We start from the raw sequence: 27269 nt of genomic DNA, 5'->3' as shown, positions 1-27269 counted from the left end.
ACTCCACATGTGGTGAATACCAGGAGAGCACATGGCATGCATGATATTAAGAAAGCATCTAAAAATGTTTTATAACAAAGATCATATTCACAAGTAATAGTTTGCTATATAGTTTGCAATTCTAAACACACTTTAAGCGTTTTCATGGTCATGACCATGACTTATTTTATGACCCCCTGTAGGGTCACTCAGAAAGATGCCTATTCAGAAAAATGCACACTGCGTCCACGAGATGGGACGGGATCTAAAGTGTAAACAAAGGTGTTGTAATGTTGGACTGTCTCCTGTCTCGAAAACAACGTTAGGTCTTCCGCGAACTGGTCCTTATAGTGGCTAATAAAGTATTAAATCATCAAAAGTCAAACTATCTTGTTATTTATCATGTCATGTTTTATGCCTGACAGTTTCAAATAAAGACAAGCTGACAGGTGAAGTCAGCATCAGAGCTTGTTGCTACAGGTCACTGAAGAAGAATGAAAAGCCCCACAGTTTAAGAGGGTGAAAAGGTGGAAGGGCGGTGTTTGTTCAGGGCTCCAGAGTACTAAACATTTTAGTTGGTTGCACGGTGCGCCTAACTTTTTCATGTAATGCATAATTCAGGTGCACCCATACATACATACACATAGACAGACCTGCTAAATGTAAGGTGCACTGGTGCGACCAATTATAATTTTTAGAGGCTTAACATATTTTTTTTGGGGTGCATGTGATTCCCAAATGGCTGCCCTCTGGAGCCCTGTGGGTGCTCTCGTCAGTCACGTTATTGACTTGACTCGTATGGGCTGTTCATGGCCTAGTTTTCTGTTTATGGCCCGTTCCAGTTCTGTTGATTGCATATTCATGAGGTTGTTCTCTGTTCAAAGCCTGTTCATGGCTGTGTTCTCTGTTCATGGTCTACCTGCTTGCTGGTACGTATCACAGCAGTGTTATCATTAGTATGGAGTTCTGTTGATTGCATGTTAATGAACTTGTTCTCTATTCAAAGCCTGTTCATGGCTGTGTTCTCTGGTCATGGTCTACCTGCTTAATCATTACTGCTGGTAAGTACCAAAGCAGTGTTATCATTAGCATATGGCAGGCATTGACACTAAGGGTTGCCCACCTGCCCCTTGCAGGTAAATAAAACTTTCGGAATGTCAATCGGTAGAGTTATAATAAATGTAAACAAAATAATTAGAAATGCAGTGAGTCCAACGTGACTTATTCAGTGACCGTTATGTAGAAGCAGAAACCGGCTTTACTGCTCGCTTTTGCAATCTTGTGGACATCCGTCACTTTCATTCTTGGTAGCTCTTCTAAGCATCTGGTGTAAAAAAGAGACATGCTGCTGGTCAGGGATGTTGAATGACAGGTCCCTGTATGCAAAAACGAGATGTGAAACGATTAGATTTTCATAAAGAATCTAGTCTATTTTGAGAATTTTGAATTATCTTTTTCCATTTTTCTCCCCTCCCAATGTTAGTCGTTATGCCAATTCCCAATCCCCTTCCTGGTCGTTGCGCACTCTACCCCCTACCGTCGGTCTGGGAGGGCAGAGACTATCACATGCTTCCTCCGACACATGTCCAGCCAGCCCACCACTTCTTTTCACCTGGCAGCGCGGACTCTCACTGGGAGAGTGTAACGTGTGGAAGGTCACACTACCTCCCTCCAGATCCTTCCCTCGCTGTGCAGGCGCCCCGACCGAACTGTAGGAGTCGCTGTTTACAACGACCCGGACCCACCCACCGGCTTCCCTCCCGCTGACTCTGCCAATTGAGCCAGTATGACGGCCGGCCAAGCCGGAGGCAACGCTGACAGCCGGATTCGATACCAGTGTCTCTCGCGTTGGTGACGAGTGCTTAGTCCGCTGCGCCACCCAGCCGCCCTCATTCTTTTAGGTACAAATGTCTTGCACATAGAAGTACATTTGACTTGGTGAGGTTGATGTATAATACAGCCTGCTATAGCATTACAGATAGCATTACATGCAGGTAAACAACAGGAGAAAAGACATGCATGCAGCATAATAACGCTTCCCAGATCGGCATAACATGATAAAATGTCTTCTGATTATCAAACAAGTCCATATGGGGGTCTAACAAACGCGATGGTGACAACAGCAATTCATTGATCATGTCTCCACTGACACATGCCTTCTCTATTTGAATGACCACATCAAACAAGAGGTGGACGCGGGCAAATACTGCGGCATGGTCATGCTGGACCTACAAAAGGCCTTCGACACTGTCAATCACTCCATTCTGATTGACAAGCTAAAAGCAATTGGCAAGTGAGCTGGATGCAATCCTACCTGGAGGGGAGAGAACAGATCTGGTGGAGGTAAACGGTACTCTATCCCCCCTCCCCCTCACAGTGAGCTGTGGTGTTCCACAAGGAAGCATACTAGGACCGCTACTGTTCCTAATTTATGCAAATGACATGTCGTCAGCTTGTGACTGCAACTTGTTCCTGTTTGCGGACGACTCAGCCCTGCTGGTCTCTGACAAGAACAAGTTGCAGGTTGAAAAAACCCTCAGCTCGGAACTAGGCAAAATCTGCATATGGCTTGCTGATAACAAACTATCATTACACATGGGCAAAACAGAGTCCATTCTCTTCGGTTCAAATAACAAACTCAGCAAGACCGACGGCTTCTCAGTTACAGTGGGTGACATTGTGACAATATTGTCACAAGGAAAGATGAAATTACCTACCTGGGTTCCATCCTAGAGGCAAATCTTTCCTGTGACAAAATGGCATCCAATGTAATAAAAAAAGTCAACCAACGAACTAGATTCTTGTACCGGATCTCCTCTGGTAAACAAGAATACCCTGAAGACTCTGGCAGGAGCACTCATTCAAGGGTACTACGACTATGCTTGCACCTCATGGTACCAAAGCACCTCAAAGGCGCTAAAAACAAGATTACAAACATCACAAAACAAACTAGTCAGACTACTACTTGACCTTACCCCTAGAACCCACCTCACCCCTGCACACTTTGACAACCTAGGATGGCTTAGAGTAGACGACAGAGTACAGCAACATGCAATGGGCCTGGTTTATAAGATACACTATACGACTAAGGTACCCATGTACATGTCAAAATACTTCCCAAAGGTCAGTGAATACCACGACCACAACACCAGAGGAAGCTCGACAAATCATGTTAAACCCAGATTCGGCTCAAACAAGGGACTAAACACGTTTAGCAATTATGCCACATCAATGTGGAACGCCCTACCCAAAGCTGTAAAGGAATGTGAATCCCTACCCACATTCAAACCGCTCTTAAAGAGCACCTACGGGAGGCTGCAATTTGAAACTGGCCACCGTAAATGTCCAAACCCCCCACCCCCACCCCCACCCCCTCCTAATAGACAGTCTCCTCCCCACCACATGTATATATTCTCCCCCTCCAAATGTACAGTCTCCTCACCACCGGATGTATATTTCTCTCCCATCCACCCACCCCCTCCTAATGTACAGTCCCCTCCCCATCATATGTATATACTCTGTCAGGATCTATGAGTAACAGTACTGTATATTTGGATACTGCATATGTCACAAATGTATCAGTACTAAATACCTATAGGCCTATGTCCCTATGCCATAAATGTCATGTATGTTGAGTATGTCATAAATGTCTATATGAATTGAAAATGGGGGACCCTGATGTAAACAAGACAAACGTCTTTCTCTGGTCTGCATCCCCTTAACAATTGTGTGTATTGAGCCGTACTGTATTTTACCCATTCTGCAATCTGTTAAATAAAGTTTTCATTCATTCATTCATTAATTCATTCATTCATTCATTCATTCATTCATTCATTCATTCATTCATTCATTCATTCATTCATTCATTCATTCATTCATTCATTCATTCATTCATTCATTCTCATAATATTAGCTAAAATGCTAATTTGGCTAACAGTAAACGTTTTTACATGAAATACAGCCCAAAAACCCTGCTGACAAACGTTTGCTTATTAAATAGATTCTATAATATAATAATACAACCGTTTCATTACCTCTCTGTGACGATAAAGTTGTTTAAATAACAGGAGAAAATGTGCTAAAGACGAGACAAGAGAGAGCCTTTTCCACAAATATATATTACTGTTGCATGTTGGGTCTTTGGAAAGACCAGAGGAGGTCAGAGGAGTTTGATCATATTTACTGAGGATGGCTGAGTGCTTTGACTTTTAGCAAACCATGTCCATCCTTTCCCGATCCTTCAAGTGATGAGTCTGCCTCTGTTCTGCCTAGAGTAGACTGAAAATAGCAGATGTGACCCTTGCAATACAGAGCGCTACAAGAGCACAAAAGATGCCTCACAGAACAAACAGGACCCCTCAAACCAAATGGGGGGAGGGAGAGAGAGAGAGAGGTTGAAAACCAGGTGCACTTTCTCTGCACCTCTGAAACAATTAACAACATTTGTGAGTCATTCATGTTAACATTTATAGAAAGATCCTAAACTTGTCTCCGTTATGAGAGGAGGAACAAATCCAAGTTCTCCTTGGGGAGGGAGGCACTGCTGGACTAGCTGCCCAGTATGAGTCAGCATGCCATAGCCTGAGGGACAGTGTTGTGACTTAATGTTAATTTATATATTATCATGTAATCAACCAGTTTACCAACCTTTGTTATGCACTTGACTATTCACTGAACCACTCAAATCACAACAGAGTACAGCAACTTGCAATGGGCCTGGTCTACAAGATACACTACACCACTAAGGTACCCATGTACATGTCGAGATACTTCCCAAAGGTCAGTGAATACCACGAACACAACACCAGAGGGAGCTCCACAAATCATGTTAAACCCAGATTTGGCTCAAACAAGGGACTAAACACGTTTTGCAATTACGCAACAACAATGTGGAACGCCCTACCCACAGCTAAAGGAATGTGAATCACTACCCACCTTCAAAAACTCTCTAAAAGAGCACCTACGGGAGACTGCAATCCGAAACTGGCTCATGTAAATGTCCAAACTCAACCCCCTCCAATATACAGAGGTTGTTTGTTCCCTGTCCAGATGACAGCAGCACCACCTTAAAACAAAGGTGCACCTCAGTTATAGGTATCAAACTATGGAACTCCCTGCGGAATGAATTAAAGAGTTCTACTAATATATTTCACTTCAAAAAGTTGTACAAAGAAAAGAGAAATAGACAGTATAGCACAGTTTAGTATAGTATTGCAGTTTAGCATAACAGGATAATATAGCATAGCATTACAGTATAAGCTAGTATGAGTATAGTAATATAGTATATAGCAGCTTAACATACACATATTTATTTATGTTAATTTGATTGTGTTGATGTTTTCATTTCTGAAAAATAAGTATGTATATTTTGTTTGGTTTGATAAACATTGCACTATGAACAGTCTATCAGTGTACTGTATGTGTGTAGGGGCAGGTACAATAAGTGTTTTCTTCTTCCTGTTCCTTTCGGCCATGGAATTTAGTGGATCATATTAAGTGAACTATGTATTGAAGACACTGTTGGACTGTAACAATTCCATGTATGGGAATAAAATGAAATATGTATTTGCATTCTTGATGGCTTGATCTCTTCTGTAGCCAGATGGAGAATAAGCTTTTGGGAACATTCTCAAAACCCATTGTAAATCAGAATACACATCTGCTCGCCAATATTTGCAAACATTATGAGTGTAAACAAACATTTTACAACCACAAAATACAGCAAATAGGCTACTATAAGAACGTTAGGCTTAAGTTAGTCTTAATATTTTTGTAACAAGTCCCTTATTATCCAAATGTCCCTGTTAACGGTAATATAACATCTTTATGTTGAGTAAAAACGTGAATTTATGATTTAAAAAATGTTTGCCAGTCCAAAATTAATGTTGTAGTTTACATGTTGCAGTATGTATCCCCTCCCTACTTCCCATTTCCCCACGTGGAATGCACCTGATTGGATAAATGACATGCTGGTGCTCTAGTGCGACACCTAGTGGCTGATTGTTATCTATTGCACCTTTTACTAGGATGACATTATTTGGTACGATCATATAACATTGGAATCTCTCCTTTGCTTTCATGTGGTGCACAATCAATGATTTAAAACGGTGCTGTAGATGTGAGCAAAGCTACTACATGTATTTCATAATTGGACCAAGTGGTAGGTCCAGGGTAGTTCAGAGGTTAACGGTGGGTTAACCGATGGTCCTTGAAAGGTTTGTGAATATTTGTCTGTGTCACACAAAAAATCGACACAGACACATATTTTTATAAACACTTCAAAGGACATAGTTATTGTTTATTTTCTACTCATAAAGAAATTATAATCGTCTTTAAAATGATGGTTCTTGAATTGCCTGGCTCCAGACGCTGAATAGCCAATCGCAAATCCCACAATTCAGTCAATTCAGATTATCAAGCGGGTCCTTGAAAGGTTTGTGAAAACATCTCGTCTATGTCCATGTTCAGTGTGTCACTTTACCAGCAGAGGGCATCATCTGCTTGATCAGAGGCAGCCACAGCCCCTGGCTCAAACAGCTGTGTGGTCTATGTGCTATGCAGTGTATGCACCCCCCCCCCCCCCCCCACGCACACACACACACACACACACACACACCGTCACACACACACACACACACCGTCACACACACCGTCACACACACACACACACACACACACTGTGACACACACACACACACACACACACACACACACACACACACACCACTACTACAGGGAAACAGACAGACTCTCATAGCAGCATAACATTGGCTTGGCAGACACTCAGGCTATCATCTACGTTGGGTGAGGAATCAAGCCAGCTTGAGTTTGACGCTTGGCCTTAAATCCTCCCCTGCTCACTAACCCCGCCAATAGCCACGCAGGACCTCCCCCTCCCCCCAGCTTCCCGCTCTACAAATGCAGCACAAGCTGGAAGTTAAGAGGGTGACAGTTCACCGCCTCCATTAAACTGATGAGATCTCCCGATGTTTTGCCTCCACTCATAAGACTGCTATGTACTGTACATTAAATGTAGTGTAATTTGCTAACCTACATGTAGCCTACATTTGGTCTCTTTTTATCTGGTTGGCTGATTTCTCCATCAGACCCACCATCTAAATACCACATATCACTCAGACCATGTCTGGGTACATGTATTCTATACAGTTTGGTAACAGAAGTCACGTGGTCCTTCTCCTGTGCCACTGGAGAAGTCATTCTGCAAACCTTTCAGTCGACCACAGGACTGAAGTGGGCAGGAATGGCCTCTGTGTGGAGGATTTGCATTGTGCAGTCAAAGGTAGACGTAAAGGGCTTAAGACAAAACCTAACATGATGTGTTATTCATAACGTTATTAGACTGTCATGCCAAAAATATGTAATCTTATGTAGTTTGTTCACTGGAGCCTATACCTATAGGCTATAGACCAGACAATGCCCTAATTAATATAATAACTGGACTTTGAAGAAGTCTTTAATCCCATGTACATGTCGAAATACTTCCCAAAGGTCGAATACCATGACCACAACACCAGAGGGAGTTCCACAAATCATGTTCAACCCAGATTCTGCTCAAACAAGGAATTAAACACGTTTCGCAATTATGCCACAACAATGTGGAATGCAGTACCCACAGCCGTAAAAGAATGTCAATCCCTACCCACATTCAAAATCGCTCTAAAAGAGCACCTACGGGAGGCCGCAATTCGAAACTGCCCCCGGTAAATGTCCAAACCCAACCCCCCCCCCCCAAATGTACAGTTTCCTCCCCCTCAAATGTATATATATTCTCTTTTAGAAACTCTGTAAATAAACAGTACTGTATATCTTGTGTACTATATGTCATAATTGAAAATGGGGGACCCTGATGTAAACAAGACAAAAGTTTTTCTCTGGTCTGCATCCCCTTAACAATTGTGTGTATTGAGCTGTACTGTATTGTACCCATTCTGCAATCTGTTAATAACATTTTCAATCAATCATCATGCAGTGACACACACATGCGATGGGCGGCACACACATGCAATTTTTCTTTGGCCAATTAAATAGAGTGTGTGTGTCTGTAGCATAGACCACACAATCGAGGCCAATGAAATTGAGTCATCCCCCCCCCCCAAGGGCAGCCGGGAGCAGATAGGGGCTTCGGCGTGGATCCTGTCCGTCTTCGTCAGGGAACATTGTGCATGTTTTTCCATTGGGTTTATCTTATTGGGAGGGGAAACCCTTGCGAGCACGGGGAGAACATGCAAACTCCACACAGAGAGGCCTGGGAGATACCCCACCTGGGTACCTGGCAACGCGGAAACCTGGTCCCCAAGCGGGAATCGAACCCTGGACCTTCTAGCTGTGGGCGTCAGTGTTAACCACTACACCACCGTGCTGCCTTAAGCAATTAAGCAAAACATACTTTTAATACTTAGACATGAATTGGGTCAAGCTGAAATCAAACTTAGTTGGTGATGAAATGATAAATTACATGATTGATTGAATTGATTGATTGAAAATTGTATTAACAGATTGCAGAATGGGTACAATACAGTACAGCTCAATACACACAATTGTTAAGGGGATGCAGACCAGAGAAATACTTTTGTCTTGTTTACATCAGGGTCCCCCATTTTCAATTCATCAACATGAACAGTAGGCCTATCTATGCCTGCCTACAATTTTAATACATTTAGGTGAACTATCCCTTTAAAAAAAATGCCTTGTAGTTTTACAGTTAGTGGAGAGTACCACAAAAACGTATAGCTTTAATCACTTGATTTAGTCCAGAGGAATGTCAGTTGAAGCAGTAGTCTCAGTCTGTGCCATGTCTCTGTTATCGACACCTAAGTCTGGAGATTATCGAGAAGCAGATCAGTGGGACACAAGAAACAAGGAAGTAACTCAGCTATCGGCAAGCAGACCTACTGTACCCACATCGCCAGTCTTTTACTGAGGGAGTGTTTGTCAATAAATTATAATAAAATGCCAGAATTACGGACAGTAAGGTGAGAAGACTTCGTGTTTGTAGACACTGACATGGCACACTTTGTTTTCTCACTGCGATGATGATACGGCCTGAGGTGCGATTGGATGCTGGCAAACTGGCTAAACGTTAAGCTAGAAGCTCGTCAAGGATCATAATGCAAACACAAATGTAGCTAGCTTGCCATGCTGCAGCATCACAACAAGGCTATTTGCTTAATTAGGCAAACATGTATGCAGACTAGCCAGCTATAAGCTAATTGCAATGATTTTATATGAATATTCTATTCAGGACCTGCCATGACTGAACGCAATGCACCCTGCACAATGATGTCTCTGCACCTGTGCAATCACAATAACTTACGCGTGTAGTGACAGTCACTACACGCGTCAAGTAATGTTACATTCACACAAAGAAGACTAATCACATCTAGAATTATTTATATATATATAATAATACATGTATTGGATTAAGTAAAAATTAAGTGGCATTGTGTAAATGCAGTGGAGCAAATGTTAATAAATAAAGTGTTACTGTACAGAATATACACAGTAATAGGGAGTATAGAGTATTTGCAGTGATGAGAATAATATCTTTGCTGTACAGCATAGTATATGGAGTATATTGCATAAAGATCGGTGACCACTGGTCGGTATTGGTCCGATGACCAAAACTGAGAAGATATATATATTGTCAAGGATATATTGTAATTATTTTTATTGACCAGTCCAATTTTTTGCTACACAGTTTGTTTGGGTAACATTACTTATGTGACATTGTTTCCGTATCTACAAACATTTTATGTATAAAATGTGATTATCATATACATTTGTTTTATTTATACAGATCATATTGAGTTTGACATCGGTAATATAGTTATCGGCCATAACAGAAATGTTAATATTGGTTATCGGTATCGCCGCATCGGCCAAGAACTTCATATGTATGCGCAGTGGCGGCCGCCACTGGGGGGCGCTAGGGCGCCGCCCCCCCTCAGAACCTGCCCTGGTTATATGAGAGAATAACAAGAACAATTATTTTTTAGTTTTTAGTTTTATAGCCCTATAAATAATATAAACATGTTTAAAATGAATAATATTTACTAATTTTAAGTGTTTGCGTTTCCAATGCACAATATAACGTTAATAAATAAAATAATAAATACTCGTTTTCTTGAACAGGAAGTGACTCACTTTTTTTTTATTATTATTTTTTTTTGTATTTCTCGGCCCGGGCTAGACGCGATAGCACTCTGAGTGCGCGTCACTGTGTGATCGCTGTATCCGTAGCAGCCAATCAGTGCGTAACGCGTTGTGCGTTGAAATATGACTATTATGTTGGAATCCGGGCGCGATTTGAAGCGGTCTAGGCAGCAGCAGTCAAGAATTTCTGTAGCCGCATTTCGCGGAGACGCTCTCTGATTGGCCGACGCCAGTATTTTTTTCCGTAGCAGCATTTCGCGGAGACGATCTCTGATTGGCCGAATCCACTTTCTAATGTTCCAATTCTAGCTTATTCTAGCTTGGTAGAGATAGTTGTGTTGTTGTGAGATGCAGCTGTTTGTCTTGGAGCGTGATGGCAAGTTCTTTCAACGGTTAGGCTTAGGCACTCTTTCAAAGTTGGTTAAGGTTAGAGTTTGTCTTAGAGCATGGCGATAGAACACCAGGTAGTTTGCAGGCTGTTCGAGGCGGACATGGACAAAGGCACTCGCAGTACTTGTTGGCTATTAACAAGCTATATTATGGATGCAGTGTGGAGGGACATGCATGGACAATGGATGGACATCAACACAGGCTGGATGGACAATGCCATACATGGAGTGGATATACTTTATCAACAAGCCCCAAGGTAGATTAGCGATATATTTCTCTCTCTCTCTCTCTCTCTCTCTCTCTCTCTCTCTCTCTCTCTCTCTCTCTCTCTCTCTCTCTCTCTCTCTCTCTCTCTCTCTCTCTCTCTCTCTCTCTCTCTCTCTCTCTCTCTCTCTCTCTCTCTCTCTCTCTCTCTCTCTCTCTCTCTCTCTCTTTTGGATTGAAAATGCGTGGATTATGGCTTGTTCAATATCGTCTATGTTTGAATGAATGAATGAAAACTTTATTAACAGATTGCAGAATGGGTACAGTACGGCTCAATACACACAATTGTTAAGGGGATGCAGACCTGAGAAAGACGTTTGTCTTGTTTACATCAGGGTCCCAGATTTTCGATTCATATCGATAGTTTAATAGCTAGCCTTGGCTCGTTTAACAATATGCAAAATATGTGTACAGCCCTGTACTCATACTGAAGTTATTCTTGGTATATAATACTACATATACTAGGTCTGATTGTGTAACGAATCGATTCCACGTCGCGCTGTGTGTGAGAGAGAGAAGGAGAGAGAGGGAGAGATCTGAGTGTGTTTGGAGACGGAGCGAGTTTTGTTTCTAACTTTTCTATTTATATATTGTGTTTCAAGTTGTGAATTAGACTATACTTTATTTGACTGGTTGTGTGTTGTTGTAGTAACAGCTGAGCGACTCGTTCATACGAGCTGATTCATTGCCGTGAGCGTGAGTCGAATCGCTCACGTCTTGCCATGAGTCTGTTGCGTGGTACTGTACATGTTTGCAAAATGTTTTGGTATAGCGCCCCTAGTGGAGAGAGAACCAGCAGCCGCTACTGTGTATGCGTCCCTACTATAGTGCCTGCTGGATTGATGTCATTTACTTTTCCTGTCCCATCCTCCTACTGCGTGCAGTGTGTTCCCTGTGTTTCCACACTGGAAGTGTGTGTTTGATGTGATAGCGTTGTGGCAGGGTTGCAGTACACATGATGAGATAATAAGGGGCTCATCCCTATGTTCCCCGGGTCCTATGTTCCCCGGGTTCTATGTTCTCCGCTTTGATTGATTAATAGATTGAAAATTATTAATTATTAATGTCCGCCTTGTTTCGAACGGTTAAGCTTAGGCCCTCTTTCGAACTGGTTAAGGTTAGAGTTTGGAATCAGGGCTGGTGGTCTAAAATTTTCAATCAATCAATCAATCAAAGCGGGGGAACATAGAACCCGGGGAACATAGGACCCGGGGAACATAGACATGCTCCCATAATAAGAAGCAAATGAGTGAGGTCTAGAGTCCATTTCCTGCTTGCTGCCAGTGCCAAGAAACAGCTGAGGCAAATAATGCAGGGCTCGACAGTGCAAGCATTTCAACAATGTTAACGTTACACTCATGTTATAATATCTTCTGTGCTGCACAAACTAGCCTGGAAAGGTCTGGCTATGCGAGACATTCTAGTGTAACAATATACTGACAGCCAACATTCATTACCCAATGTTTTCATTTCAGTTTTTTCATTTAGGGGTGGCCATGTGCTCCTTGGGGAAAAAGTAAGGGTCAAGCCCTGTGATGTTCTCAAATCAATGAGTAATTGTGTTAATAATACCAATTTCAATATCAATCAAAATTATCTTGATTATGATTGGAATTAAGGAATATCAAAATAAAAGCACACATTGTTGAACTTGATCATGCATATTTATTGGAAAATTTAATTACAGTTTTGATTGATCTAAAACTTTATTTTAAATTTTTTTTATTGATCTTTTTCCCCCTCCTTTTTCTCCCATCCCAATGTTAGTCGTTATGCCAATTCCCAATCCCCTTCCTGGTCGCTGCGCACTTACCCCCCACAGTCGGTCTGGGAGAGTGGAGGCTACCACGTGCTTCCTCCGACACACGTCCAGCCAATCAACCGCTTCTTTTCACCTGGCAGCGCGGATTCTCACTGAGAGGGCGTAGCGTGTGGAAGGATCACACTATCCCACTTAGATCCTATCCGCGCTTAGCAGGCGCCCCGACCGAACTGTAGGAGTCGCTGTTTACAACGACCCGGACCCACCCCGCCAGCTTCTCCCACCCTCTAATACTGCCAATTGTATTAGTGTGAACGGCCAGCCAAGCTGGTGACAACCCCGGAGCTGTGAGCTGGACAGGCGAATCCAGCCGCTCCGGGGTTGGTGACGAACGCAATCTCCGTTACGCCACCTGACCGCCCGATCTAAAACTTTATTAACAGATTGCAGAATGGGTAATACAGTACGGCTCAATACACACAATTGTTAAGGGGATGCAGACCAGAGAAAGACTTTCATCTTGTTTACATCAGGGTCCCCCATTTTCAATTCATCATGATTTATGACATACACGGTCATACAGATATACAGTATTGTTACATCCAGACATTTATGACATACAAGATATACATGTTTAAGAGACAGAGATCCTAAAAGAAAATATATACATTTGAGGGGGAAGAAACTGTACGTTGGTGGGGGGGGTTTGGACATTTACCAGGGCTAGTTTAGAATTGCAGCCTCCCGTAGGTGCTCTTTGAGAGCAGTTTTGAAGGTGGGTAGGGAATGGATTCACATTATTTTAGGCTGTGGGTAGGGCGTTCCACATTGTTGTGGCATAATTGCGAAACGTGTTTAGTCCCTTGTTTGAGCCGAATCTGGGTTGAACATGATTTGTGGAACTCCCTCTGGTGTTGTCTGTTGTGGTCGTGGAATTCACTGACCTTTGGGAAGTATTTCGACATGTACATGGGTATCTTAGTGGTGTAGTGTATCTTGTAGACCAGGCCCATTGCAAGTTGCTGTACTCTGTCGTCTTCTCTAAGCCATCCTAGGTTGTCAAAATGGGTAGGGGTGAGGTGGGTTTTAGGAGTAAGGTCAAGCAGTAGTCTGACCAGTTTGTTTTGTGATGTTTGTAGTCTTGTTTTTAGTGCCTTTGAGGTGCTTTGGTACCATGAGGTGCAAGCATAGTCGTAGTACCCTTGAATGAGTGCTCCTGTTAAGAGTCTTCAGGGTATTCTTGTTTACCAGAGAGGAGATCCGGTACAATAATCTTGTTCGTTGGCTGACTTTCTTTATTACATTGGTTGCCATTTTGTCCCAGGAAAGATTTGGCTCTAGGATAGAACCTAGGTATGTAATTTCATCTTTCCTTGTGACAATATTGTCACCCACTGTAACAGAGAAGCCAGTGTCAGTGGAGTGGGATGTTTTGAAGCCAGATTGGAATTCGTAGATTCGCTTTTTTTCCACAAGGTACTTTTCGACAGGGGTGTAAAGTACTTGAGTAATTGTACTTTGTTACAATACTTAAGTACTGTTTTTGGGGATTTGTACTTTACTCAAGTATTATTAGGTTTGTATACTTGTACTTTTACTCAATTACATTTCAGAGAAAAAAAAACATACTTTTTACTCCTTACATCTAAAATGCAGACCTACAAAGTACAAATCTTGCAGGTCCAACTACTTTAATTAGTATAATATACTGGTCCTTGTGCAAGACTAGGAAGCGGGGATCTTTCATTAAACAACTGCTATCGGAAGAATAGACAGTCAGAGTGACAAGCTACAGAAGATGGCCACAAACGATAGTATGAGTGATGAAGAGGACGAAACGGAACATTTCATCGCCTCGGAATAAAAAAAGTTTTAACTTTTAGTTTTTAGTACTTAACACTTTCAGAGCCGGCCGTGTTTTCCTTTTTACCCCCTTGAATGCCCATCATCCACTTCAATGTTAGCGTTAATATCGCCTAATCTATGTTTTAAATTATGGTTATGTGTCTAATCTGCCCGTCGCTTATCAATGACTCATTTTCCAGTCAACATTGTCGAAGCGGATTGTTTTTTTCATTTCCGTTTTATAGCATTTTGAAAAGCCCTCGTTTTCAAGGAAAATAAAAAGATTCCATGATAAACGCCCTGTACTGGAATATTCTAGAACTTTGTCATTTTTCGGCCTATTTATGAATAGTTTTCAAATAAACGCTAGATTATCGATAGTATATGTGTACGTAGAAACACATGGAGACGTTCCACACTCCAAGACCTAAAGAACATCGGAGTGAGCTGGAAAGAAGCAAAGGCCCTGGCCCTGGCCCTATGCCCCCCAACGGGGTAAAGAGGATTAAGTCAAGTCAAGTCATATGTGTACATATGCACGCTATATAGGCGAGCTGAAAATCGATTCTCTTAGTTCCTGATCGCTCGCACAGCCACACAGCCACACACACATAGGGGAAAAGCTTATATCTCCGTGAAAACAGGTCTGATTATCCTAAGACTGGTAAAATAGATTCCTTACCTGAGATCAGATGGTATCCAAAAAGATTATTCCAATTCCTGATCGCCATTCCAAAAATCGATCCTTTTATTGATCCAATGCTACATACTGTAAACACATATTACACGCTGTTCTGAAGCTCCACAATGAATCCGATCGGCTCGGGGTACATGCGTGAGAAGTAAAATGTGGATTCCGGATTTTTTTTTCTCTCATCCATTTTCATTGAGTCCATTCCAAAAGGGTGCATTACCATCTGGGAGACGATAGGGGGTGCTTTTTTCACATCTGAGCTCCTGATGGGGTTGGTTTCCCAATGGTAGACTCGGTTGATGAAATATGAATTCAGATCGCTAATAAAAAAATAAAACTATATTTGTCATCGTGGGCATTCAGGGGGTGGGCTGATAACACATGTTATGTCGTCCGTGGCATCCAAAGTGTTAAGTACATATAAAAAGTAGAAACTTTTTTACTTTTACTCAAGTGTGTTTTTACTTGAGTATGATTTTGAGACGGTACCCATACTTTCACTTAAGTATCATTTCTGGGTACTTTTTACACCCCTGCTTTTCGACCTGTTCGTAGACTATTTTTCCCATGACTTTCGAGATGGAGGTAAGAATAGAAACAGAGCGGTAGTTGCCTGGGTCTAATTTTCTGCCTTTTTTGTGCAGGGGGGTCACTCTCGGAATTTTGAAGTCTTTGGGGACGTATCCCTGTTTTATGGAGAGGTTTATTATGTGGGTGATGACTGGGGTAATGGCGGCTGCTGAGTCTCTAAGGAATTTGGACGGGATATTGTCATGGCCAGTGGCCTTGTTAGGCTGGAGGGCGCTCAGTTTTTTTGAGCACCTCATCTGTTGTTACCATTTCAAGTTTGAAGTCGTCTTTGCGGACCCCTAGGTTTTTGTAGAAGGCTAGGATGTGTTCTACCCCAAAATGCCCTGAGTAGGAGGGTAGTTTATTAACCAGTGTTGTGGCTATGTTTGTAAAGAAAATAATTGGCCACATCCAGCTTGTCTGTGATGAGAGTGTTTTCTGTCTTTATGTTGATGTTTGTAAATCTGGGTTTTAGTTTTTTTACTGCAGCCTAGTTGGTTGTTGAGTAATTTCCAAAGTTCACAGGGTTTGTTTTTGTTTTCCTCAGTTTTGTCAGCTCTGTTATCAATAAACATTTATAAAACGAGGCATTTTTTGCCAAAATATGTTGTCAAGCCCTGTGATGTTTTCAAATCAATGAGTAATTGTGTTTAATAATCGTAATATCAAAAGCAATCAAAAGTTAGCACTTCATTATTTTCAAAACTCGGCAACACTGACGAGCTCTGCTCTCTCTGAGTCTCTCTCTGTCCATTATTGTAGCGTGCCAGTGGCCTCGCTTCACACGCTCTTTGTCTTGGAAATCTCTCAACCGATCTGGTACAACAAGACCAAATACAGAACCTGAACATTTTCCTAGCCTTGTTCATTTCAACGCCTGACTCTGTTGACACAAAGAGACACATTGGAGAGGAGGAGCCAGAATCGAACCGGCGGGAACCTCATAATTACCAGACAACTGCTCTACCTCCCGAATCACTGTCGCCCCGCAAAGAGACACATTGGACAATGATAAGACCACTCCTCGTAATCCTCACTTCTTTCACTTTCCCTAGATTTTCTTCCAACCGCTCCTGAGCTTCAGACTAGGGCTTGGCGATATCGAGTATACTCTATGTATCGCGGCTTGTTCTACATGAGATGTAGTAAATTACTATATCGTGAACATCGAGTATATGTTGTCTCATCGCGGCTGAGATGAGACTTGCTTTAGCGCAGAGCTTTCCTCTCATTTCATTATAGACACAGACCAGCGCGGACCTTCATGACATGCATTTTAATTGACACGAGCAATGGGCTAACGTTAGCTGCTAACTAAGTTATCCCGTAACTAAGTTATCCCGTAACTAGTCTAAGCTAACTAGCGTTAGCCGCTAACCCTTGAAACGCTCAAAGCGACACCAGTTCCATTCATGAGGAAGGGGGTGGGTTATATTGACGAGGCTTGACAACAGATGTTCAAAGATAACTTCATATTTATTGGTTATTCGTTTCTTTATATTGGGCATCCAGTTTCCATCTCTGTGTGTTCAACTATTCCATGTGTTGACGTTCGAGTGTGACATCATCGCCTACGGCAGCTTACACGCTCAAAACGCAAACCTAAAACAAAACCCGGGGGGGGGGGCTGACTCTCTCTCTCGCGCTCTCTCTCGCGTGCTCTCTCGCTCTCTCTCTCTCTACGTTCGATGATTTAAAGTAGCCAAACGTTACAGTATAAAATTTATACTAGGGCTGACCCCTATTAGTCGACTAATCGGTCGAAAGGAGCCATAGTCGACTAGCCAACCTCTTAGTAAAAAAAAATCATTTAAAATCATTCTTTCCAAAAGAAAAGAGGCCTAGAAGCGTGGCTAACGCTAATGGCACGCATACCAGAGGCTAACTGCCTACGAAAACAGGCGCAGAGGCACTGAAAGAGGATTTCACCCATCTAATGAACACACTAGACTAGACAAATATCAAGATGTATCCATCAGTGGACCAATTGCATGCTTTTGCAGAGGACAAGAAGCCTTCAGTCGACTCCTTCAGACATTAAGCACCCCCACCGCCCAAATGGAATGAAAAAAAAAAAAAAAAAAAAAAAAAAAATAGTAAAAATATTACTTTTTTTTTTTGTTTTTTTTGTTTTTGTTGACCAATAGTCGACTAACGGCAAATTTTGGCCAATCATAGTCGACCATCCAAATCCTTAGTCGGGGACAGCCCTAATAAATACTAACTGGATAGTTCATGATATAAACATTTTATTTCATTATCTGAAATATTCTAAAATCATTAAGTCTGCTATAAGCCATTATCCCTTTGTGTGTGATTATTATTTTCTCACAGTAGTGTGTATATATGTGTGTGTGTTTGGCTAAAGTGGATAGAAAACACTACTGTGCAAAAGTCTTAGGCACCCAAGAGTTTTTATATAAATTGTCTTAGATGTAAATAAAAAATTTAATTAGTGTGTCAGTAGACTACTCTTACATTTTCATTTAATTATTTTTTAAAGCATCTTCATGGTTTAATAATGCAAAGATATGTTGCAGGGACTATTATAATCATCATATTGGCATGACTGTATGCATCAAAGGGTTAAATCAAGCATTTTAAAGTGCTTTAGAGTAGGGCTGGGCGATATGGCCTAAATATGATATCACGATATTTTCTGACCTTTCGGCGATACACGATACGCATCACGATGTTTTTCTTTTTTTCCCCAAACAATTCATTATGAGGCTTACCAAGACAGTATTTGAGTTTGCAAGCTAACATTAAAGACAAAATAAAATACCCATGCATTTAGCATTTTTATATTATATATTAGATTTAGATTATTGGATTATTAGATTATATATTGCATATATTTAGCAATGAGATATTATATGATTTAGATATGAAATATGATGAATTGAAAATGGGGGACCCTGATGTAAACAAGACGAAAGTCTTTCTCTGGTCTGCATCCTCCAGTCCACTGTTGACTGTTGTTGTATTGAGCTGTACTGTATTGTACCTATGCTGCAATCTGTTAATAACGTTTATTCATTCAGTCGGCAAACAGAATCATTTTGATTGACAGTTGCGTCTGCCAATTACGTCACATCGCTTGCACCCGCCCTGCTGTTCTTAGCACCAATCGGCAAGCGCGTATTAATTTTTTACTTCCGCCATGGAGAGCTCAATGAAAACAACAATGGCAGCGGTAGCTCGCCGCGGCCGACGTTTAGCTTTTTAGCTCTGCAGAATGACTAAACGACTGGAGGCATAATGATTTTACTGCAACGGATGTTATAATAAAAGCCTTTCCATACATCTGTCTGATTGAAAACGTTATTAACAGACCGCAGAATGGGCACAACGGAGTCAGCACGGGCTGAGATATTTAAGCATTACATCACACGCAGGAGTGGTTTGTGACCAATAAACCATGCCTAGGGGTGGTTGTTAGGCCCGAGGCGCAGCCGAGGGTCGTTAGACCCCCCTAGGCATGGTTTATTGGTCACAAATCACGACTGCACGTGGTGTAAAGCTTTTATACAACTGCCAGATTCATCCAACCTTATTTCTATACAATAAACACACATTAATCGAAGATTTATTGAAAAAACCATCCGCCAGAAAAAGTAGTTCCCACAACTCCATGTGGAAGCAGCTTGAAGTGCATCCAACCAAACTAACACATCCAACTGTGTATTATTGGAATGATTGAGAGAAGTTGCCTCATGTGGAAGCAGCTTGAAGTGCATCCAACCAACTAACACATCCAACTGTGTATTATTGGAATGATTGATTGAAAATTTATTAAAACGTTTTCTTTGCCCTATAGGAAAAAAACGTTTTCTTCGCCCTATTTTTTTATTTATTTCTTTTAGCCTAAACTTAACCAGTTGGAAACCAGGGGTACAGTAATAAAATTAGCAATCAACCAATCAATCAATTCAATAGACCATGCTCACTTAAAACAGCGCTGCTTCTCTCTCAGTCTGACTCCCCCGCTGTTGCAGACAGGAGTGTGTGTGTGTGTGTGTGCGTGTGTGTGTGTGTGTGTGTGTGTGTGTGTCACAGTGTGTGTGTGCGTGTGTGTGTGTATGTGTGTGTGTGTGTGTGTGTGTGTGTGTGTGTATGTGTGTGTTTGTGGGTACGCCAGCGTCGGACAGTGTGAGAGAGAACGCTGCAGTCGGAAAGTAGGAAGGAAGAAATTTAAATCAATCAATTAATCTATCAATCAATCCGCGATTTTTCTTTTGTTCTAGATTGAGTCAAGACCCATCAATTACATCATCCAACATTGTTTAAAATACTAACACGTTCCCCTTGACAGAATCGCTTTATATTTAGTCGTTATGACGCTATCAACATATCCATTTGTTAAAGATTATTGTCCGCCATCTTGTTTTTTCCGACGGAGTGATCCGGCGGAGTGATGTGATTCGGTGGTGGGCGGGTCCTGGGACCAGGAGCGTGGATTATGAAGGATACATACGTGTAAATGGACTGTTTCAGCCAATCAGAATAGAGAAATTTGCATGCCGTTGTATAAGAACGGCTAATGCTTGCTATATCTAGGTCGACCTCGGTCGTTGCTATGTAAATACGCTGATGTTATTGAAAGTGTAACTATATAACGTCAATGCCACAAAACGAATGCCTTTGTTATCATAAGTAGTAACTTTTGATGCAGTAGTGTGTGTGTGGGGCGGCGCTGTTCAAAAGTGTCAACGTGTGGACCAGATTGACGCAACACAAGCCTCTTGGGCAAAACATCACGATATCCACGATACGTTTAAAAAGTGTATCGTTAATGAACTGTACCCGATATTTATATAATATCGTCATATCGCCCAGCCCTACTTTAGAGGAAATGTCAAAATATCGCGATATATATCGTGTATCGTGTTATGGCCAAAAAAGATCGCAATATCATTTAGAGGCCATATCGCCCAGCCCTACTTCAGACTAGTCTCATAAAACATGTCCTCCAAGTTCCCAATTACTTTCGCTCCAACTTGCTTGCACTCATCTGGTTTGTTTTGCACTTCTTTGGTCATTGTCACCGCTAAGCCCTTCCCATAATCGAGCGCACCGTACACGGAGCAGACTCCCGCGGGCTCAAAGCGGACCCAAAGGGTACTCAAAGCAGACCCAAAGCAGAGTCCAAGTGCGAAGCTCCTATTTTCTGACGCGCGGACGTCCGCGGCGCCCACTTGGTGTCACACTGACCAGGCCACGTGAGCGGATCGGTGCGGCCGAGAAATCCGCTCTTCGCTCTTTAAAGCTTGGTCCGTTCCGCTAATCGCTCATGTTGACCCCGCCCCCAAGTCGCTCCCCGCTCACCTTGAATCGAGCGCTCCCCGCTCCCCGCGCCAGATCGCTTTTTTGGAGCATGGTGTAAATTAGCTCAAACTACAACAGTCTACACCCCCTGGGCCCCTTAACAATTGTTTGTATTGAGCCGCATTGTAATTGTACCCATTCTGCAATGTTAAATAACGTTGTTTATCCATTCACTAGCTCTATTAAGCAATGATAGGCTAGCCGAGCCACAATGCTATGGTCGCTGCCATTAACGTTAGCATGTAAGCTAACGACAACAACAATGGCGTCGATACTTTTTCTAACAGGAGTGAGTGACAAAGCCTGAACAGGATATCACAGGTTCACCCTTCTCATTGGTTGAAAATGGCCTTCATGTTTGTACATCGCCATCTGTTGCTTTGGCATTGTACTGCATGTATATATTACATCAACAGTGTTAAACCACTGTGAGCGGCCTGGAGTGGATTGGAGCGGAGGAGAACTCTCGCTCCGGACGTCGCGCCGACTCATTTTAAAACCCACTCCTCGCTCACGTCAAAACCGCCCGCTCCGCGCCCCGCGCCGCTCACATGGCCTGACACTGACAAAACGCTGCTCAGGGTTTTGGTTGACATCGAACTGCATTTAATGTGACGCCGATCTGCATTTTACTCTGACCACTCGCTCCGTGCCAAGAGAGAGTAGGGCTTGAGATGTTTGAATGGCTTTTCTAAATGAATTGTGTAAAACTGCCCGTTTTATTATCGAAATATTGGAAACGGAGATAACATACTCTTTATTTTGACATCGGATGACGACGACATGACAGAAGTTGAACCGTGGGGGAAAAACGTGGAAACTGGCGCGAGACATGTAGGAAATTGGTCCGCGGAGGTCCGCTCGACTATGAAAGCTCAAAGAGTCCAGCAGACCTCCGTGGAGTCCAGTCCGAGTACAGTCCGCTCGACTATGGGAGCACCTTTATTCTTCCCCATGTCTTACAGTTGTCTGGATTCCTTCCTTCTAACTGGTGGTGGACTTGCCTAGTTGGTTTATATGGACTAGTCGATATATATATATATATAGGGATGTTAACAATTAATCGAAGATTGATTGATTGATCGTTAAGGATTTACTTGAACACATGACATTTACTCGATCAAACAATGATATGTTACAATGTTGTCTAGTCTCTTATTACATTGTAGCTGTCAGTAGAATGGTGTATTTTCAAAGAATGTTTCAATGAACAGATGGAGGGCGCAATATAACTATGACGAGGAGGCAACTACCTCTGTGTCTGGAAAATAAGCGAGGGGAAAAAAACTTGAGCGACGGTAACTTGCAAAATTAAGCAGGCTAAGAGAAGTGGTGATTTAGAAAAAATAACCCAATCCAGTCTGCGCATTTATCGAAAACGGCATGATCGATATGGTTGACGACGAAGGATTTCGGCAAATGATACACCTGCTTGAGCTAGCGTACCATATCCCACCCTGGGGCACAACCACCTCGCGCATCGAGGAGAGCTACACCGATACAAAGTTCGGAGTTGCTTGCCCAGCTAGCTAACGTTACAGGTGCTCGCAAGGTTGCATTGACGACAGACAGCTGGGCTGCAGTGGCGATCGAAAGCTATGTTACAGTCACTTGCAACTACATCACCAAGGACTGGATACAAATCTGACTAACTGGTGGAAATTCAATGCAGGGAGATTCCCCAGGCTGGCAAAGCTGGCACGCCAGTACCTCGATATACCCGTGTTTTTGGACCGATTGTGACCAGCGCTCCCGCCTGACCATGTCGATATGCTGCAATCGGGACCATGCATGTGAGTCAGTCTGAGACAGGCTATTTATGTTCTATGCAGGCTATCTTGTTGCAAAATACTACTATTACTACTACTAATTATAATACTATTGTTGCTTCGCTAGGTTGTTTTCAGCGTTTTATGCGTGTAATCTGTTATTTTTAGTTAGGCCTATTGGACATTTTCGTCGACATAAGTAGATTTTTAGTTTTGTTTATTTATTAAGTTAATATAAAACAGTTTAGAACATTGTTGAGTTTGTTAAATACATGCTTTTGATTTCTTTAACCAGTTAATGTTCCGACGGCCCGCCCTTGTTTGACAGCGTCCTACTGTTGGCTTCGTTAGTACAGTTGGTTTTTATTTTTGTGATCAATTTTTTTTTACATGAAACCAAACATATCACAATACAATAATAATAATAATACATACAAAGACATCCCAGGACAATAACTTAACACATGACAAGACAATAATTGAGACAGACTGTACAGTGATCATCCCAAGCCCCCTCCATCTCCATACACATCAGCCATGATCCCCAACCCTCGGGGACCCCGAGTCTGGCGCCCCAGCGAGTCAAAGCATCATGCCTCTTTAACACCATGACCCACCGAGGCCCCGAACCAGGGCCCCCCCCCCACCCCGAGCCCGCGACCATCCGACCCAAAGCCAAAGGGGGCCCAGAACATACACATAATCAATTATGCAAAAAAAACACCAACAAATAAATAAATAAAAAGAAAAACTGATATACATGGACACTCGCTCTGACAGTTGGTTGTTTTCAGCATTTTATGCCCGTTATTTAGTTAGGCCTATTGGACATAAGTCGATTTTTCGTTTTTGTTTATTTATTAAGTTAATATAAAACCGTGTTTAGACATTTTTAGAATTTCTTAAATACATGCTTTTAATTTTTTTAAGTGGAGTTATTTTTTTCTTTTCTTTTGCCGCATATGCAGCTTGCCCGCTTAAAGTATACACGGGTATATATTTATATATATTTCTTTTTAAGTCCGATGACGTCAACGTTTTGTTTACCGCGAAACGAAACCTATGAAGTGTGCCGCACGTTCATGTCAACGTTCACGCCACAATACAAGCTTACCTAGGATTTGACTTGATTCAACAACAAAGCAGTCGGGTCAATGGCAAGCCGAAAACGGTCGCAAGTGTTGTTACACTTTAGAAAGCTAGATGCAGACAACACTCACTGCAATATTATATATTATATATATATTAACAAATTGTTCTAAATAAATAATACTTTTTTTTACAACTGAGGTAGGTAGATAAAATGTTTAGAGACTAAAGTACAGAAAAAAGGTACCGTTGGGTACCGGTATCGATTCACAGGTATCGGTTCAAATGTGAAAGGTACCCAACCCTACTCATACCCCACCGGCTTCCCACCCGCAAACACTGCCAATTGTGTCCGTAGGGATGACTGACTAAGCCGGAGGTATCGCTTAGACCTCTACGCTGCCCAGTCGCACCACTTAACACATTGACGGCCACGGGGATTAGACGGGCCCCACACGGCCAGCATATCATAATAAGGTTTCATTGTGTGTGAGGCTGTTTGTAGAGCTAAATCTATACTTTATAGTATTGCTATCTGTCCATTCTCATTGTCAATTGACACTATAAACCGTCCCTTCAAAATGGCTTAAAGAAATAATTTTTTCATCAATACGTTCCCATTTTATAGCGTCTTGAATATAAGTGTTATATGGGATTTGGTCTGGTATATTTCCTGCAAAACGAGATACAGGCTGCTAAGTTAATAACGTTAAATCGAATGGCGTTTCGGCCCTACAGAAGCTAGAGCTAAAAATCTAAATGCATTTGAACGATATAATGTTCCACCATGAATGCATGAAAGGGGGGGGGGGGACGTCGTTTCTGATTATTGATTACCAATAACGGCGTTAGCCTCAGTAGCCACATTCGCTGATCGCCTGGTTGGCTATGATAACAAGGCCTGATCAGCATGTAATTTACGTGAAAAAGATCTTGCCTGTGGCCGGTTGGATCCCATCTGGTTGAACACTGCATTATCGAGACAGCGCCCCTATGAGGATCTGGCCGGTAATGCACTTTTCCGAATCTGCAGTGCTGCTCGGTGACATTGTGTAGGTTATTAAAATGGAATAAAAGCCAAAACAACCTTGCCACGGACATGTCTGTGGTTGGCCCTCTACCGTTGGATCCGAAACACGGACATGTCCGTGGTTGGCCCCGAAACGGTTAAGACTACATTTAACATATCCCGGTGACGACGGTCTGTATTTATTTGTCATTATTTTCCAACCTTTCCATGCAACCACTTATTTTGATCATACCGAAAATGTACCACCATTGTAGCCAAGGAGCGTCTGCTTCGAAAACGATGCCAGACGGGTGCTCAGAGTGGGGGAAGGTGACACAAGAAGACGAAGAAGTCCTTTGTTTTGACTCGAGAGGTGAAATGAATGGCAGTGGACAGTCATTTGGAATTATTGCACACATTACAAAAATCTCATTTTCCGTGGAATTTTATAAACTTTGGACCTGTATGACTATAAGACTTCAGGCTATGGAACCATTATGTTTTCCTACCTCTCAGCTGGAACTTAAAAACAGGCATCTCGCAACCACTAAACAGAAATGCGAGTACACAAACCTTTACTTCAGTGTGTTCAAACCTCTGTTACTCTATTTCATTAGCACTCAAAGTGATTTTTCTTTATTGTGTAAGAAACTTCGGGATGTTACCTTTCAAAAGAGAAAAGGTCATTTGCGCTATATATATAATTCCAAAAATTGCTGCACTTTGTTAAAAAATTGCATTGATCTGACTGTTGGTCTGTGTAGTAGCTAATAAACTCGGTTTTGTTGCTTAAATGTATATAATGTATATTATTCATTGATTCACTCGTATACCAAAATCCATTTGAATTGAAAAATCTTGCTTTTCGCATCAAATATTGATATGCGTTTAAAATGCGATTCATTTTAGATGAATTATCTATAAAGTCTCGAATTAAATTGATAAACATTTTGAATCGAGTTCCACCACTAATATATATATTCTTAATCTTAGTATTTCCTCTAGCTGTTTTGCTGAGACGTCCTTCACTTAGACTATTACTTCTGTATTCTGACTCTTCTTTGCTACTTCGCCAGTGCAGTTAATTACCATAGCAATAAATGCCAAGAACTGTCTTTTTCCAAACCACATACACCCCTTTGTTCTCCTCTTCCAGGGAACAAAATTTACATTTTGGCTTACCAGCCAAGGTGCCTGGTAGATAAAAAAAAAAGAAAAAATCTCACTCTGAAATCCTGCAAGGCGTGAGTTGTACCAGGTAGACGACACTGGAAGCTGTGGAGCATGAGCGGAAGGAGGATTATATGGAGGGTATGCTAAGGCTATGGTTAGACTAGTGTATTCCTGGCGTTTTTTTATACGTTTTTGACGACGTTTGATGTCCTATCTACACAGAAATGCGTTTTTTGGTGTTTTTTTGTGGATACGGCTGAAACGCAAAATTGTGTTTGCGTTTGGAGATACGCAAAAAAAACGCTTCGACAACAGCGTGTAGTCAGCACGGAGCAGTTGTTGCGAAAACGCCCATGCGCAGTAGATACCATCTGCGTGCCCTTCCGGTGACAACAGTGTGTGTGTTTGGGACAGAGCTCCGTGTCCCAAATAGCTTCAGCTACCATGTGTTGTCAAGTTATTGTTATAAGGACCCCAGTCCAAGCTACAACAGTCTGCATTCCCTTAACAATTGTTTGTATTGAGCCGTATTGTATTGTACCCATATGCAATATGTTAAATAAAGTTTACATCCATTCATTCTGCTAGCATTACCGATTGCATGAGCAGCTGGCTAACGTGAGCTATCAGGATTCAGACCCTGTTAGCTCAGAGTTCCTCTTTCAACTTAACAAGCATTAAACAAAATGGCCCAGTCATCTATTCACCTTTGTTTAATACACACAGCGTTGTCTCTAATGTTATCTAACTACTGATAGCTCGCGATATCATCAGTTTCGTGCTGGCTAAGTAGCGTGAGCTAACGTTAGCTTCTAGCCACAATGCTATATTGTTATAATGGCATACTCCATTGACGTTAGCATGCAGCTAACAATGCTACCGATCGTTTTTTAGACTAAACTATCCGCTCTTGGTGGTCACTTGTGTTGATGTTAGTTTTGTTTCATCAACAAATGACAGGCAGAACACACAGTGAATGTATCCGTTTTGTTTATTGCACTTTTATTAGGCTTTGCTGAAAAATTATTGCTGCATTGAGTGCATCTTGCATTGCAAGATGGTGGCGCGGCATAGGCGCCTGCCTTATTGACATTTTCTTTGCTGGAGCTTCCACCAGGAAGTGTATTGGCACATTCGTTCTGATTGGTTGAAATTGCCTTCATGTTTGCCACCTACTGCCACCTACTGCTTTGGCAGTGTACTACATCAGTGTGCTCGGCTGAC

The 27269-nt window shown here is 42.0% G+C and overlaps 1 protein-coding gene across 2 annotated transcripts in view; it reads left to right on the top strand.

Annotated features, from left to right (window-relative positions):
* The first annotated feature begins 8849 nt into the window (after positions 1 to 8849).
* The window catches only part of scp2b (sterol carrier protein 2b), an 81367-nt gene continuing 62947 nt past the window's right edge, over positions 8850 to 27269 (top strand). The window contains exons 1-2 of one of the 2 annotated variants that reach the window (XM_084308073.1): positions 8850 to 8972; positions 10702 to 10798. In XM_084308073.1, coding sequence (XP_084164199.1) covers positions 10713 to 10798 — 86 coding nt within the window. In that variant the 5' untranslated portion in view covers positions 8850 to 8972; positions 10702 to 10712. The remainder of the gene's footprint in view (positions 8973 to 10701; positions 10799 to 27269) is intronic. The other variant, XM_084308074.1, reaches the window with a different exon arrangement.

Source organism: Notolepis coatsorum (assembly GCF_963971535.1).
Source record: "Notolepis coatsorum genome assembly, chromosome: 2".
In the NCBI taxonomy this organism is placed as follows: domain Eukaryota; kingdom Metazoa; phylum Chordata; class Actinopteri; order Aulopiformes; family Paralepididae; genus Notolepis; species Notolepis coatsorum.
The sequence above is the reverse complement of the archived record's forward strand: the minus strand, read 5'-3'. Positions and strand labels throughout refer to the sequence as shown.